This window comes from Saimiri boliviensis, chromosome 4, assembly GCF_048565385.1.
Source record: "Saimiri boliviensis isolate mSaiBol1 chromosome 4, mSaiBol1.pri, whole genome shotgun sequence".
In the NCBI taxonomy this organism is placed as follows: Eukaryota; Metazoa; Chordata; class Mammalia; order Primates; family Cebidae; genus Saimiri; species Saimiri boliviensis.
In genome coordinates, this window is record NC_133452.1 from 94,439,813 (window position 1) to 94,457,530 (window position 17,718).

A 17,718-nucleotide genomic window follows, 5' to 3' on the forward strand; every position below is an offset into this window, starting at 1 on the left:
CCAAAATAATGATTATTTCACTTGTTCTCTTGGAAGTCTATATATGTATATTCTGTTGAATTGTGCCTTTTTTGTTGGCTTTGAAAAAAATCAACTAAACCGGCAGGGAGATTAAAATATCAAAAAGGAGAAAGCAAGTAAGAGTAGAACTGATTCATTTTTTGTTAGAATTTAACTTTATAGAAATTTTTTTTCTGTTTTGAAAATTTTGCTTTGTTTTATCATGTATCTCAGATGAATCTAGCTGGGGTTAATTATGAATGGTATAAAAATATTGCACGAGAATCATACGTGATTGCTTAGAAAAGTTCTTTGGTCTAAAAGCCGATTATTTTGTTTAAAAGAAAGGTCATAAGACAAATGCAGATGTAAAGCTTTGAGTTTATTGTTTATGCCAGCAAAAATCAGGTAGTAGGAATGACAATGATGTTAGTCTTCTTCTTTAGCACGTTTCAGGAAGCATGTCACTCACCATTTTGATCCAAAGCTCTAGTGACCTAATCCTATGGTCTTACAATTTTCAAAATCCTCAGCCTGGTTCAGTTCATTAAATATAAGCACTACATTTATGTCAGAGTTCAAAGTTATCATATACTATGCTACTTTTGTAAATCATTGCCTGAAAATGATTTCTGTGAAGATCTGGGAGAAGATGCATTGCTCTTTGAAATCAAATTTGTAACTAACATACATAAAACTTTCCCCTGGTATGTGTCAACTAAATGATGCAGCCCTTATCCATGTAGTCCTGCACAATGCTTATTAGGCATGTCAGTGAATTTTGTTCTCACATAGGCAAGTAGCCTTGCACTTTTCCTTGAGCAACTCATGTTCACAGCCAGCTGTCTTCTTCAGGGAATCACAGTTACTTAGGATATCTTGATATTGGCAACTATTGGCTGTAACAAAAACAGATTAGTTACCTCATTATCCTTTTCTTCAGTAACAGCAAAACTGTACATTCAAAGTGTGTGGGAGGGAAGGAAGGAACGAACAAGTTAGTATCACTTACACTGCAATTGGTCTTTCACATCTTAAGGGACAAAGAGGTGTCTTAATTGAGCTCACTGATAAATCCATCAAAATCCATCACTGTTTAAATTCTACATTTAGTGACATGTTCCTAAAATAAATTGACCTATTTTTCCCCCTCAGTGAGCAGAGTAATATGAATGTAACTAAATTTTTCTATACCTGCACAGCCAAATATGGGAGCCATTTAGCCACACATAGGTATTTACATTTAAATTAAAATTATAGTTTCTTAATCTTATTAGCCACACTTCAAGTGTTCAAACTGTGATTAGTAGCACATGTCGATAGAGACTGTTTCCATCATATCATCATATTGGGCATCATGGCTTTACAGTCCAATGCTTTTTTTGAGTAAATAATCTTGATGGGTGGATACAAGTGTAAAATAAAGACAATATGCCCTTTTCCTTTTGATGTTTCTACTTGGATGTTCCCTAGAGGCCCCAAACTAACAAATCTCAAATTAAACTCCTTGTATTAGATACAAGGCTGACAATTCTCAGGAGTGGTCTCTCTGCACCACTACCACCATCTAAGGGAAATGATACTCCAACTCCTCAGTAATTTAAGCCAGGAACTGGAGTAACTAGAACTTGTTCCTTTCTTCTCTTGGCCAGCACTCACCCAGTTGTGTCAACTTTGTCATTCGTAATAATTTTAATTAAAGTTTCCCAACTACAGAAAGCCAGAAGCTATTTTTACTTCTATTCGTGGCAATTTATTAAATGAGATATATTTATTTCATTTTCTCCTTTTGCAAAACTATGTGCATAGGTTCTATGAGCCAATATTGTATATAGGCTGAGTTTTGTCATGAAATTTTAGGGCAAGTAATCATTTATTAAAGCAAACGCTATGATCCTAATGATACTATAAAAAAGAAGTGAGGAAATCAGTATGACAAGCACATTAGCACAAATAAACAGTAATATTCAGTGTACCTGTTTAGATTGAGCCATCATATGGGCTCACACCTTAGATTTATACACTTTGATTGTTTTAAAATACTATTTTTGGTATAGTGATAGGAACTTTGAGAAGCTAACTATTTACCAAAAAGGTGTATGGTTAATGTTAATGAGCTCTGTAGAGTCACGAAACCACATTGATGATAAATGTTCCATTATGCTACATATGGGAATATGCTTTTCATTACCAATAATATGCAGACTATGGCAGTGTGTAAAATGTTTAAGCAGACTTTGTTGAATTTTCTTTGGCATTTTCATAAATACGTTATTTCAGTTAGTTACCTTAGGAGATTTATTAAATTATACAAAGTAAAGAAAATATCAATTCTATAATAAGTAACAGCAAGCTAATAATTTCAAACTTACTGCATAGTCCTTTGTCACAGTTATCAGGACAACTGGCACAAGGTGTTCCTTGTTGGTAAGGGGTATTCTTTGTATTCACATTATTACCACTGAAATTTGAAATACATAACGTCAAATACTTTTCACTTTATTGTTTATACTCTAAGGGCAATATCAACTATCAAATATACATAAATAGTATTCAGTGTTTTTAGTATGTTAACAAATCTGAAAAATTACAATTTGCAGTGTGTATTTTAGATAACAATACAAATTAAGAAAATGCTTTCCACATGACATATCTTCTTGACTATAATTCCACAGGCTGGGTAACTAAATTGGGATGACAAGAGTCTAAAATTTTCAGAATATATTCAGTGCAGCAACACCCTTTTCATCTCCCAGTATATTTAGTCAAATTACTAAGGCAGTGTACTCCAAGATGTAAATTAGGGGTAAAACGTATCCTGTAGAGAGAGAGGAAAAGATCCCAGGAGTAGCAGGTAGCAGCAGGAGAATGAATATCCAATGTTAAATATCATTTTACATTTGAAAAGTGAAAAAAATAAAGTCTTTAACAGAAACTATGCAAAATATAGCTCCAGAATAGTTTTTTTCCTAGACAGAGGCTGCAATTTTTAAGTAGTGCTGTGTGTGTTTGTGCGGATGTACTTAGGGAGGTTTGTGAATTTCTAGAGGTGGCATGTTTTACCAGAAAGGAATATTAATTTTTGTTATCTCAAAACTTAAAAAAAAAGAAAATGTTTAAAGAAGTTTTTATAAACACTGATATCCAGGGTATAATAGTTTTGTAATGACTAACCATAGAATAATGGTAATTATTTTATTGGCCATTAAATTCATTTGAAAATACATGGGAGTCCAAATCTCAATAGGCCAAGTGGAGTGAGGACCCAGGAAGTGCAGCTGAATCTGTCTCTTTGCCTAGAATATAGCTGTATGTGTATGGGCTCTTGGAAAAGAGCTAGTTCTCTTGCCTTCCCTCATGATCTATTTCAACTATTAATTCTGACACCTGACTGCTGATGGCTCCCTCTGAAGACCAGCCAGTGAGTTTGGACACATTCTCCTATGGCCTTTCAAATCTCTCTACTTAAATCCTAACAGGTACTTGAGGGAAAATGACTTTGGAGGTTAAATTTCTCAGACTGGAACCCTACATCATCGTCGCTATCTAGTCTTGAAACAAATTCTGAGATTGTGCCCCCCACTGCAGCCTCCAGTGGTAAAGAATTTCAAATATTAAAGAAATTTTAAACTAACAGATATATTGTGACTATCTCCTTAAAATATCCGTAAGATTTACTGTGGATTGCTCTAAACATATTGTTTAATGAAGGAGCATGTTTACTGAAACAAATCAAGACCTTACAAGATGGTTACAGAGCTTTCTGTGAACAATTCTTAGCATCAGAGGCTTAAGATGTTATCTTTTCTGTATTCTGAAATAAAGATGTCCTTCATAGCCATTGAGACCCAAATAAATGAATTATTTGCAATGGTAATTGTAAGTGTGTGTGTTTGTGTTTGTGTGTGTGTGTGCCTGTGTGTAAATAAATTGCAGACTGAATTATTGCCATTAAACTCTAAAGAGTATACTTACGCAGGACAATATTGGCAAACATAGTAGTATTTTAGAGTATCTTGATTGGGACAGTAGGCAATTCCACATCCTACCTGGTAAGTTGAGTACCAAACAAGCTGCAAATCCCCAATGGAAAAGACACATGAAAGTACATTAGAGAAGAGGAAAAATATTAATAAAACAAATAGCAAAAATAAAACTGAAAAAATGTTAGTTTTAGTTTACAAGCATATACCATATAAAATATTTAAATTATTGAACTAAAGTCATAAACTTTAAAAATAGTTAATTTTCATATACATTCATCACTTTATCATTTATAATGTAGGAACAATATAGAGCATGCTTTCCTACTAAGTTTGACTGACCATGGACAGAAATGACAGGTCTACAAGCAGCCAAATGTCAAGACTGTGTTATACTCACTCAGGCTGTTCTCCTAAATTGAACATTGCGGTGGTCATAATCTGGAGAAGCTTTTCTCTGTTAGAACATTTGTGACATAGGTATTTTCATGCATTCTTCTTACCTGAGTATAATGTCCAACAATTGCATGGGGACTCTTTGGTCCTACACCATAGACAAAATCTAGGCTCTCGTCATACCAGCTTTGGATTGCAGCTGACCAGGAAGTAGGGTCACTTGACATATAGAGATTCTCACCACATCTTGTACCTAAGGAGAAGACCATTCAAGAGCAAGGTAACAAATCATGCAATGGTAAAATAAATTGACTACACAAACAGAGATGTTGCTTTTCAAACACAGGGTCCAACAAATGCTAACTGTTGATTAGTACATAAAGGAGTGCCTCAGTTCCTTATTAACTATAGAGCTCATTAGACCACCGAACTGCCTAACACACTGAGACTGGCCTGACCACATAAAATGAGTAGGTTAACACGCTGCTCTTTAAAAATCCTTGCATGCTAAATTTTCCACATATGTATGCCTTGAGTGGTCCCAGCTTTACATTGTAAGCTTGCTAAAGGCAGTGACCAACTCTTACATTTTGTCTTCTGCTCTAGTAGCCCTCAATAGAGATTTCAAATATAGGACCCTAAATAAATGCATATGACTTTGTGTTAAATCTGAAAAAAAAAAAAAAAAAAAAAAAAAAAAAAAAAAAAGACTTTATAGTCCATCTCTAAGAGTCCCAATCAAGAGAAAACTGACATCAGGAAGGGTAACAGTTTTCAAAATTTATGGATTTTCTCTTAACCAGGAAATCAGATATCACAAGCTGAAGTCCTTGTGAGTTTGTCAAGAAGTGCCTTGCAGCCCAGAAACATTTCATAAATGTTGCTTGTTTTTATAATCCTTGGTATGTCATTTTAAAACTTGAATATAGTATTCTAAGCATTGTAGGTATCCAGTCCACACAAAATACTTGATTGCCTGATATTCAAAACGTTAAAAAATATTCAAAAATATTCATTTGTATAGAAATTTTGACTATGATAAATTTTTAAATAAAGAAGGTTAAATAGAGCAAAACTTAAGAACAATGCATCATAAATGTGATATATTCTGTGAATAAAAAATAGATTTCAAAACATCAGATAGCTACATAACTTAACAAAAATGGCAGTGGGTTGGAAATCAGAAAGGTTAAAAAAATCTAGTACAACCCTGTTTGCAATTGTGTTCTTGGGTAAGCCACTTTCATTTCAAATTTGGGCTTTCTCATCTTTTAACTTACACGAAAGGATGATATAAAATCTGCTGTACTCATGAGCTGGTGGAGAGAAGCAAAATTATTTGCATAATGTACCCAATAAAAAAAGCACAACAGGTTCTTATTGTAAATATCCCTTTCTATACAGATAATTTGACTTCAAAAAGTCAGCAGTACAAGTAGCATTTGTTTTCAAAGTCTTCTTATTATAGAGCATCCTACAATGCTCTATTGTTATTTTATTGTTTATTTATTCAGCAAGTATTTACTAATTTACATACTGGTTTTGCGGTCCTCAGGATCACTGTGTTGTAAAGTGCACTTGTTTGCCCACCTTTGAGCATTTATTGTTGCGTCTCTATTCCATTCCTAAATGTCACAAGAAAACAAAATACACTTTTCACTTCAGCCACAATGAAACATACACTTCATAATCTGATTCGTAAAATCTGATTTGTAAATACTTTAAAATTTCTGTGGACGTATTCTCTAATATTACTGTTATTAAAATATTTTTATGTGTTTTTATCTGTTCTGATGCCAGTTTGCACATGAAGAGAAGTCCATAGGTAATATATCTAAAAAGCAAAATATCTAAGACAATAATATGTAATTATTTATGATAGCAAAGCAGCCATACCTAGGATATTATTAATGACGCTAGTCTAAATATTGATAAGCATATAACATATTCTAATTATATTTTAATAGTAATAAGCTGGCCAACGTTATTTCCAGTTCCATTTGTTTTCATATGTAGGCCATCACTTTTATATTGGAGATACCTGTCTTTCAGGGACTGTGCCCTGGGAAGTGGGCTTTACTCACCAGCTGCCACTGATCCTGAAGAAAAAGGGAATTCTTGATTTTAAACCAGGAAAGAGAATGAACAAAAAGTATAGTGGCTTAACACTGGATGCCTGAATATTGGCCTTCTAATTCTGCCTTCCAAACTGAGTAACTCGGAATAACTGACAGCTTTTTTTTTTTTAAACCTTTTTAAAAAGCAAAAACAGGAATACAATCCTCTCCATATAACCGTTCAAATAAAATAGCAAAACAGAGACACAACTTTGTAAACCACAAAGTTCTTAAGAGATGCCAGTGGCCAGCCATCCACTCCTTCCACAGCTGGTTCACACTCCTCTCCTTACATCACTGCCTCTTACCATCTTTAGCATGTTGCTGGCAGGTGGAGAGACTCCTTTCCTTAGTTCATTGTGTTTATTTACAATCTCCTGTTGTACTCCTGCTTGGGTGGTTAACAAAGCAGTAAAAGCGGGATCCTAAAAGAAAATAAAACAAAACTGTAATTATTATTTAACACTGTTGCAAATTTCATATAATAGTGAATAAGTTAATTCAAGAGAACAAAGATCACTGTAAAACGTGCAACATATTTAGTTATGTACATATATTAAATATTGAAATTTTTTAAATAATAAAAGCCGATATTAGTTGTTAAGCAGTGCCAATAAATCTGAGTTGGAGATATGACTTAAATAATAAAGTAGATAAAAATGTTTAAGTAGGAAAGTGGTAGATTGAAGCTTTGGGAATTGGGAGTAACTCACGGCATGACAAACTAAAAACCACTCTCAGGCCACAAATGCTGATTTCTGGTTTCAAGGGAACTTTTAAAAAAATAGTTTGGGGGAACAGGTGGTGTATGATTACATGGGTAAGTTCTTCAGTGGTGATTCCTGAGATTTTGGTGCATCCATCACCACAGTGTACACTGTACCCAACTTGTAGTCTTTCATCCCTCCCTGTCCGGACATGTCCTTCGAGTCCCCAAACTCCATTGTATCATTCTTATGCCTTTGCATCCTCATAGCTTAGCTCCCACTTACAAGTGGGGACATAGGATGTTTGCTTTTTCCATTCCTGAGTTACTTCACTTAGAATAATGTTCTCCAGCTCCATCCCGGTTGCTGTGAATGCCATCATTGCATTTATTTTCATGGCTGAGTAGTATTACATTTTATATATATATATGTATATATACACATATATATAACACATATATGACACACACATATATATACATATATATAACACACATATATATAAATATACAACAAATATATAAATATATATAACACATTTTCTTCATCCACTCATTGATTAATGGTCATTCGGTTTGGGCTGGTTCCATATTTTTGCAATTGTGAATTCTACTGCTATAAACATGCATGTGCAAGTTTCTTTTTTTTCATATAATGACTTCTTTTTCTCTGAGTAGATAGTCAGTAGTGAAATTGCTGGATCAAACAGTAGATTTACATTTAGTTCTTTTTTTTTTTTTTTTTTTTTTTTTTTGAGACGGAGTTTCGCTCTTGTTACCCAGGCTGGAGTGCAATGGCGCGATCTCGGCTCACCGCAACCTCCGCCTCCCGGGTTCAGGCAATTCTCCTGCCTCAGCCTCCGGAGTAGCTGGGATTACAGGCACGCGCCACCATGCTCAGCTAATTTTTTGCACCATTAGTAGAGACGGGGTTTCACCATGTTGACCAGGATGGTCTCGATCTCTTGACCTCGTGATCCACCCGCCTCGGCCTCCCAAAGTGCTGGGATTACAGGCTTGAGCCACCGCGCCCGGCCTACATTTAGTTCTTTAAGGAATTTCTATACTGTTTTCCATAGTGCTTACATGAGTTTACATTCCCACCTGCAGTACAAAAGTGTTCCCTTTTCACCACATCCACGCCATTATCCATTATATAAAAAAAATTCCATTATGGTAATTCTTGTAGGAATAAGGCATTAGTCTCATTGTACTTTTGATTTGCATTTCCCTGATAATAAATGATGATGAGCAGCTTTTCATATGCTGGTTGGCCTTTTGTCTATCTTATTTTGAGAACTGTCTACTCCTTAGCGCACTTTTTGATGGGATTTATTTTTTTCTGATTTGTTTGAGTTTCTTGTAGATTCTGGATATTAGTCCTTAGTTGGATGCATAGTTTGTGAAAATTTTCCACCATTCTTTGGGTTTTCTGTTTATTCTGCTGATTGTTTTGCTGTGCAGAAGCATTTTAGTTTACGTAAGTCCCATCTTTTTATCTTTGTTTTTGTTGCATTTGCTTTTGGGTTTTAGTCATAAACTCTTTGCCTAAGCCAATGTCTAAAAAAGTTTTTCTGATGTTATCTTCTAGAGCTTACATGGTTTGGTTTTAAATTTAAGTATTTGATCCATCTTGAGTTGATTTTTGTATAAGGTGAGAGATGACGATCCAGTTTCATTCGTCTACACGGATCTTGCCAATTATCCCACCACCATTTTTCGAATAGGGTGTCCATTTCCCACTTTTTGTTTTTGTTTGCTTTGTTGAAGATCACTTGATTGTAAGTATTTTGCTTTATTTCTGTGTTCTCCATTCTCTTCCATTGGTCTATGTGCCTATTTTCATACGAGTACCATGCTGTTTTGGTGACTATAGCCTTGTAGTATAGTTTGAAGTGGGGTAATGTGATGCTTTCAGACTTGTTCTTTTTGTTTTGTTTTGCTGTGGCTATGCAGGTCTTTTTGGCTCCATATGAATTTTAGGATTGTATTTTCTAGTTCTGTAAAAATGATGATGGTATTTTGATGAGAATTGCATTAAATTTGTAGACTGCTTTTGGCAGTATGGTAATTTTTACAATTGATTTTACCCATCCATGAGCATAGGATGAGTTTCCATTTGTTTGTATCATTTATGATTTCTTTCAGCAGTGTTTTGTAGTTTTCTTGTAGAGGTATTTCACTTTTTTTGGTTAGGTATACTCCTAATTATATCATTGTTTTTGGCAGCTGTTTTAAAAAGGGATTGAGTTCTTAATTTGATTCTCATCTTGGTTGCTGTTGGTGTATAGCAGTGCTATGATTTGTGTACATTGATTTTGTATCCTGAAACTTTACTGAATTCATTTATCAGATCTAGGACCTTTTTGGATGAATCTTTTGAGTTTTCTAGGTATACGATAATACCATTGGCAAACAGTGACAGTTTGATTTTCTTTTCACTGATTTGGATATTCTTTATTTCCTTCCTTTGTTTGATTGTTCTGGCTAGGATTTCTAGTACTATGTTGAATACAAGTGGTGAAAGTGACAGTTTTGTCTTGTTCCAGGTCTCAGTGGGAATGCTTTCCCCCACTCAGTATAATGGCTGTGGGTTTGTTATAGAGGGTTTCTATTACATTAAGATATGTCCCTTCTAGGCTGATTTTGCCGAGGGTTTTAATTATAAAGAAATGGTGGATTTTGTCACATGCTTTTTCTATGTCTATTGAGATGATCATGTGATTTTTGTTTTACATTCTTTTTATGTGGTGTATTACATATTTTGACTTGCTCATGTTAAACCATCCCTGCATCCCTGGATAAAACCTACTTGATCATGGTGAATTATCTTTTTGATATGCTGTTGGATTCAGTTAGCTAGAATTTTCTTGAGGAATTTGCATTGATGTTTATAAGAAATATTGGTCTGTAGTTTTCTTTTTGTGTTATGTCTTTTTCCAGTTTTGATATTAGGGTGATACTGGCTTCATAGAATGATTTAGGGAGGCTTCCCTCTTTCTCTATCTTTTGGAATAGTTTCAATAGGATTGATAACAATTCTTCCTGAAATCCTACCATTTCAATCTCACTACTTGTTATTGTTCTGTTCAGAGTTTCTGTATTTTCCTGGTTTAGAGGATTGTACATTTCCAGGAATTGTCTATCTTTTCTAGGTTTTCTAGTTTGTGCACGTGAAAAGTGTTCACAGTAGCCTTAAATGATCTTTTGTATTTCTTTGGTATTGGTTGTAGTATCTCCCATTTGATTTCTAGTTGAGCTTATTTGGATCCTCTCTCTTCTTTGCTTGGTTAATCTCACTAATGGCCTATGAGTTTTGTATCTTTTCAAAGAACTAGCTTTCTGTTTCATTTATATTTTGTATTGCTTTTTTTTTTGTTTCATTTTCATTTAGTTCTGCTCTGATCTTCGTTATGTCTTTTCTTCTGCTAGGTTTCAGCTTGGCTTGATTTTGTTTCTCTGGTTCCTTGAGGCATGACTTTAGAATGTCTATGTGTACTCTTTCACACTTTTTGATTGTAGGTGTTGAGGCTATGAACTTTCTGCTTAACCCTGCTTTTTCTGTATCCCAGAGGTTCCAATAGGTTATGTCACTATTAGTGTTTAGTTAAAAGAATTTTTAAATTTTTATCGTTGACCCAATGATTATTCAGGAGCAGATTACTAAATTTCCATGTATTTGCATGATTTTGAGGGTACCTTTGAGTTGATTTCCAATTTTATTCCACTGTAGTCTGAGCGAGTACTTGATATGATTTTGATTTTCTTAAATTTATTGGGTTTTGTTTTGTGGCCTATGATACAGTCTATCTTGGAGAACATTCCATATGTATATTTTCCAGTTGTTGGGTAGAATGTTCTGTAAATATCTGTTAAGTCCATTTGTTCTGTGGTATAGTTTAAGTTCACTGTTTCTTTGTTGACTTTCTGTCTTGATGACCTGCCTAGTGCTGTCAGTGAAGTACTGAAGTTCCCCACTATTACTGTGCTGTTGTCTATCCAATTTCTTAGGTTTAGTAGTAACTGTTTTATAAATTTGGGAGCTCCAGTGTTATGTGTCTATATATTTAGGATTGTGATATTTTCTTGCTGGACTAGTCCTTTTATCATTACTTTTTTAACTACTGTTGCTTTAAAGTCTGTTTTGCTGATATAACAATAGCTACTACTGCTTGCTTTTGGTGTCCATTTGCATGGAATATCTTTCTCCATCCTTTCAAGTTTATGTGAATCTTTATGTGTCAGGTGAGTCTCTTGAGGAAAGCAGATCCTCAGTTGTTGAATTCTTATCCATTCTGCCATTCTGTTTCTTTTAAGTGGAACATTTAGGCCATTTATGTTCAATGTTAATATTGAGATGTGAGGTGCTATTCTGTTACTCATGCCAATTTTTGCCTGAATACCCTGATGCTTTTTCTTTGTGTAGTTGTTCTATAGGCCCTAAGAGATTTCTGCTTAAAGGAGGTTCTATTTTTGGCATGTTTTGAGGTTTTGTTTCAAGATTAGAACTCTTTATAGTAGTTATTGTAGTGCTGGCTTGGTAGTGGTGAGTTCTCTTAGCATGTGTCTGGAAAAGACTGTGTCTTTCCTTCATTTATAGCTTAGTTTTGCTGGATACAAATTTTTTTGCTGATGATTATTTTAAGAAGGCTAAATATAGGATCCCAATTTCTTCTGACTTAAAGGGTTTCTGCAGAGAAATCTGCAGTTAATCTGATAGGTTTTCCTTTATAGGTTACCTGATGCTTTTGCCTCACAGCTCTTAATACTCTTTTCTTCATCTTGACTTTAGATAACCTGATGACTATGTACCCAGGTCATGATCTTTTAGTGATGAATTTCCCAGGTGTTCTTTGAACTTCTTATATTTGAATGTGTAGATCTCTAGAAAGGCCAGGAAAGTTTTCCTAAATCATTCCCTTAAATAAGTTTTCCAAACTTTTAGATTCCTCTTCTTCCCCAGGAACATCAATTATTCTTAGCTTTGGTCATTTCACATAATCCCAAATTTCTTGGAGTCTTTGTTCATTTTCTTTTTATTATTATTATTATTTTTTTACTTTGTCTTTGTTGGAGTGGGTTAATTTGAAAGCCATGTCTTCAAGCACTGAAGGTCTTTCTTCTACTTCTTAGACTCTATTGTTGAATCTTTCCAGTGTTTTTTGTATTTCTCTATGTGTGTCTTTCATTTCCAGAAGTTGTGATTTTTATTTGTGATATTTATTTCTCTGGAAATTTTTTCATCCATATCTTGCATTACTTTTTAAATTTCTTTAAGCTGGTTTACAACTTTCTCTGGTGCCTCCTTGAGTAGCGTAATAATTGACTTTCTGAATTCTTTTTCTGGCAATTCAAAGATTTCTTCTTGGTTTTGATCCATGGCTAGTGAGCTAGTGTGATCTTTTGGGGATGTTATAGAACTTGCTTTGTCGCATTACCAGAATTGTTCTGTTATGAGCTGCTGTAACAGCTTGAGTTGGTTTCAAGACAGCATAAGCTGTGGTAAAATGGGGGAAACAGCTTTAGGTCACCTGAATAAGTATTCAGGGTTTTCAGGTGATAAATGGGGCCATGGAGCTTTCATGAGTTTATGTCTTTTGTCTTTAGCTACAAGGTTGGGTATAGAAAGACCATCGTCCAACCCTGGGCAGGATTAGGCATATATGAACTCCAACTGTCCTTGGGTGGGGCTTGCTGTGGCCACTGTGGAAGATGGGGATGTAGTTCTCAGGCCAATGGAGTTATGTTACTAGGGGGACTATGGCTGCCTCTGCTACTTCCTACAGGTCACTAGGGAAGTGAGGAAAAGCCAGCAGTGACAGGCTTCACTAAGTTCCTACTCAGCCAGCAAGGCCAGTCTCACCCTTGCTGTGCTCCCTCAACAGCCAATAGAGCTGAATTTATATTCAGGCTTCTGTTGTGCAAGGCTGAGATCTTGCTCCAAGCTATAAGCCTTCCCACTGAGACAGTAAGCAGGGCTTTCAGTCCTCTCCCTACTCCCCACCTGCTGCAGCTTCTGTACATATATCTGTACTTCCCATTCACACTCCCAGATCTGCCCAGAATAATTTTTACTTGGTCAAAATTTTTACAAAGTTCAGCTGGAAGTCTCCTCCCTGTGGCCCTTCCCTAATTCCACTGGCTGCCCTTTCTGAGAACCTCTGTGAGATAAAGTCAAAAATGGCTTCCCTGGGTTTCCATGGGGACTGAGAGTACCTACAGGGCTCTTCTCAGTGCTTCTTCTTTTTTATTTTAGATGGCTCTCTAAATTCATTTCAGCTCTAAGTAAGGTTAAATCCTTCTCCCATATTCTGGATTTTCAGTTTCTCAGTGAGGATGTGTGTTTAAAGGAAGATTTTCTTCCTTTACACTTTGTGCACTCACAGGTTTTCAGCTATCTCATGGAGTTTTCAGTGGCAAGCCACTTCTTTCAAAGGGTCTGTGAATTTCTTCCGTTTTCCTGCCATGTTCCTGTAGCGGTTCTTAGTGCAAAAGTTAACAGTGTGAATCTCCACATGTTCTGTCCATCCAAGTGGCAACTGCAAATTAGTCCTGCCTCCTATCCCCTATTTCCCCCAGCAAGGGAACTTTTGATATGATTTGTATAGACAGATGAATAATAATGTTTTATAACTACAAACATACAAATTAAAAACCTTGAGATACAGTCATTCACATTTGATCAGGCTGCTAGGTAGGGTAAGGCTGGAGCCCATGATCCATTCTAAATTTTATGGGGCAGTTTGTCTTGACATGGTATCTGTCTTTAAAGAAAAATGTTTAGGCCCATTTGAAGTGTATGTCTGCATTCAGTACTCTAGTAAAACCATTATACAGCAAATTTTATGAGCCATTTAAAAGATGACATTGTAATATTTAAAAAAAATTTAAAACAGTTTGGAGCGATCAAATCTATCTAATGAATAAACTATTGCTGACTGTTCCTTTTAGTAACCGAAACATAACTGATAAGGTAATAAATTGAGTGCTAGTATGTTTGTTATCTTTGTGGCTGTGTATTTGTCTGTGTGGGGGGGGGCGGGGGGTGAGGGTACTAAGCCTGGGGGTGGAATAGGGTGTGTAAATTGCTGGGTCAAGGTCCAAGCAGTTTGATGACCTAAATTTACACAAGAGTGTGATGTAATGTAGGTATGAGCAAGATTTTGAAGTATAAATCTAAAAGGGACAGGGCCCCTTATAGACTTTTTCTGACACTGTGCAATAAGTTCTCCTCCTCTCCTCTCATACTGAGTTCCCTTAAGGCTCTCAAAGTACTTATACCATAGGTCTGAACACATTATTGCCATTATCTAGTATATATGCATTTCTCTTTCCTGATTTTATGTTCCTATTAACAGAGACTAATAGTGGATGCCATTGTACCAATGAATATGGCAAAGTTACTGACTCATAAGTTAGAAAGGATGTGATATAAAGTATCAGTAGAGGCAGATTTCTGCGTTACATCAAAGCATAAAATAACATCTCTGGATATTTCCTCTTGACCTAAAAAAATCTGGTTATGGTGGGTTCAATACAAAACACATGAAAAATTAATTTCTAAAGTATTTCCTGCTTCTTTCCCCTTCTTGCTTTGTAGATAAAAATTGTATTGAAGAAGAGATGTATTTTTAATGCGGTAAAGAAAGCTATTGCATGACTAGAAATATTAAACATATTGACAATAAAATTAATATGGTATCTATCCTTATATATTTACATTAAATATGGTATTTATCCTTATATATTAATGTTAAATAGTTTATATTGAATAGGTGGCATGACACAAGTAAAAAATTATAATACATACAATAACAAAACTGATATTAGGGATCTACAATATAGAGAGGCAAGAGGAATCAATTCTTTGAAGACAGGGAAAGCTCATAAATGTGATTCTGGATTGGGGTTTTGAAAGATGAATAGAGTTTCTAGGCACCTTGAAAACATCAGAAAATCATACAGGGCAGAGTGTTTATAGAACATCTGATCAGCAAACATTTAGTAGTGTCAAAGACCAAATGACATCTCACTTTTTAATAATTTTATAAATGAAGACCAGGAGATGGACCAGAGAGGTAAAAGCGGATTCAAAAGGGGTATGGAAGAAAATCTTTTGGGGAAAGATATGGAAAGAACAACAAATTATTTGAATGAGGCCCTCAGTGATGAATAAATTATCAGCACAGTGATAATTTAATTACGGTAATGCAATGACTGTATTTCTGAATGCCAAATGAAGTTTGAACAGAGTGTCAGAGTCCTGCAGTCTGAAGAGTCCTAGCAAGTCTAGTGTGCCCAGAGTCAATGCAAGATGTGACAACAAACAGCAGTGACCAAAGCTGTTTCAGAGGCTTTTTGGCCAGGAGACATTGATCACTGCATATTTTATCATTGAAAATTGCTTACCATATTATGGGGTCAATTAAACTAAGTAGCATATTAGAAATAACTAAAGGATCTGAATTCAAAATCCTCTTGGCCCTCCACCTACTAACTCTATAATCATTACTAAACAAAACACTAAGACTTTCAGAGTTAGGGTTTTTGTTTTCTAATTAAAAATATGTCTAATTATTCTTTTCTTTTCTTTTTTTCTTTTGAGACAGAGTCTCGCTCTGTCGCCAGGTGCCAGGCTGGAGTGCAGTGGGGCAATCTCGGCTCACTGCAACCTCTGCCTCCCAGGTTCAAGCGATTCTCCTGCCTCAGCCTCCCAAGTAGCTGGGGCTACAGGTGCACGCTGCCACGCCCAGCTAATTTTTGTATTTTTAGTAGAGACGGGGTTTCACCATATTGGCTAGGATGGTCTAGATCTCTTGACCTCGTGATCCACCTGCCTCGGCCTCCCAAAGTGCTAGGATTACAGGTGTGAGCCACCATGCCCAGCCAAGTCTAATTATTCTTATACCCTAACTATGAAAATTAAATGTGCTAATATAGTGGAGAAGTTAGCTAACTTAAGATTATGTAAGCATATTGTTAATTTTTTATGGGAATTTCATTAAAAATGAATAAAATTAAGGAAACCAGAAAAGAGAATGGGGCAAGAAGACTATCATCAGCTTTTTAAATCCATAGACCACTGATGTTTATTAGAAAAATAATTTAAACATACTATGCAATTTTAATTTTTAAGTAATATTAATTTAAATAATATATTTTATTTGTAATGGGTGATAGTCTCTAAAAATATATGTCCATGTCCTAATGCTCAGAAACTGTAAATGTGATCTTATTTGGAAAAAACGTCTTTGCAGATGTAATTAAGGATCTCAGAATGAGCTTATCCAGGATTACCCAGTTGCCCCTGAATGTAATGACAAGGGCTTTTATAAGAGATACATAGAGAGAAGATAATGTGAAGATGGAGGCAGAGATTGCAGTGATACAGCCACAAGCCAAGGAATGCCAGGCAGTGGCAGAAGCCACTAGAAGGTGGGGAAAGGCATGGAACAGATCTCTCTTAGATCCTTGCAGAGGGAGCACAGCCCAGCAAATATTTTGATTTTAGATTTCTGGCCTCTGTAATTGTGAGAAAATGTTTTTGTTGTTATAAACCACTTAGCTTGTGGTAATTTGTTGTAACTGCCCTAAGAACCTAATACATTATTTAACTGAATATCCAAAATATTATCATTTTATCATGGATTCAATATAAAAAATTAATGAGATACTTTCTTCTTTGTTGTAAATGTTTGAAATCGGGTGAGTTTCTTACCATCACAGTACATCTTGCCCATTCAAGCCTCATTTCAAGTGTTCAGTAGTCACTTGTGACTGATGGCTAGCATACACAAACAGAATACATACAGCATAGCCTTGGCCTTTCATCTCAATAATCATGTTAAGTGCTCTGAGAACTCTGAAAGAACCAGTGGAAACTCTGACATACCAAACACTCTTATCCCCTTTACTTTCAGAATAGCCTGCCATACCACAAAGTTGCTGGATAGCTCTGAAAAAAATTTTCTGTTTTAACCTTACCTTTCCTTCTGCAGGCAAATATGGAAGCAGCACAGTAACCACAAACAGCAGCGGTAGTAAAGCCATTGTTGGAAACTAAGTCAAAGAAAACAAAGATCTGCATTGAAATAGTTTGAAAACTTCTAAGAGGGGAAATCCAATGTAATAAGCTCGATTATCTTAAAGGAACTGTGATTCGCATATTTGTTAACAATGGAATAAGAGAAGAATTGCCCTATGGTATCAGTAGAATCATAATGGGGCCAACCTTGCCTCTGATCGTGACAATTAAAAAAAAAAATAAGCTGAAGAATACTACTGATGCCCGTGAGGTACATTTATAAAGAAGAGAGACATGGTCCCTTCTTTCTGACTACTTCTGCTACCCTTACACCATCAAAAAAGAAAATAGATTCCTTAACAATTAATTATAGTACTGACATTCATTATTTGTCTCAATGTTTGGAGGAAAATTTATTTTCAATATGTACCATCTCTCAATTTGCTAGAAAAATAGAATGGTTTGTTCTTTTATGTACACCAGACTCTAAGA

General features: G+C 35.4%; 1 protein-coding gene across 1 annotated transcript; it reads right to left on the reverse strand.

Moving 5' to 3' along the window:
* Positions 1–362: 362 nt before the first annotated feature.
* Positions 363–17,252, reverse strand: CRISP2 (cysteine rich secretory protein 2). The gene is made up of 7 exons (XM_039467486.2): positions 17,187–17,252; positions 6,805–6,921; positions 5,917–6,004; positions 4,487–4,632; positions 3,976–4,073; positions 2,373–2,461; positions 363–899 (listed from the first exon to the last, which is right to left on the reverse strand). Exons 1-7 carry the CDS (start codon positions 17,250–17,252, stop codon positions 772–774), a joined length of 732 nt encoding a protein of 243 aa, XP_039323420.1. The 3' UTR covers positions 363–771.
* Positions 17,253–17,718: the final 466 nt, after the last annotated feature.

What these genes read in the sequence shown, in the direction of transcription:
- CRISP2 (XM_039467486.2), bottom strand. Translation starts at nt 17,252, where the DNA reads ATGGCTTTACTACCGCTGCTGTTTGTGGTTACTGTGCTGCTTCCATAT. An exon ending in ATTTGCCTGCAGAAGGAAAG is followed by an intron (nt 6,922 to 17,186) that starts GTAAGGTTAAAA and finishes ATTTTCTTTTAG; the next exon opens with GATCCCGCTTTTACTGCTTT. An exon ending in GTTTGCCAATATTGTCCTGC is followed by an intron (nt 2,462 to 3,975) that starts GTAAGTATACTC and finishes TTCAAATTTCAG; the next exon opens with TGGTAATAATGTGAATACAA.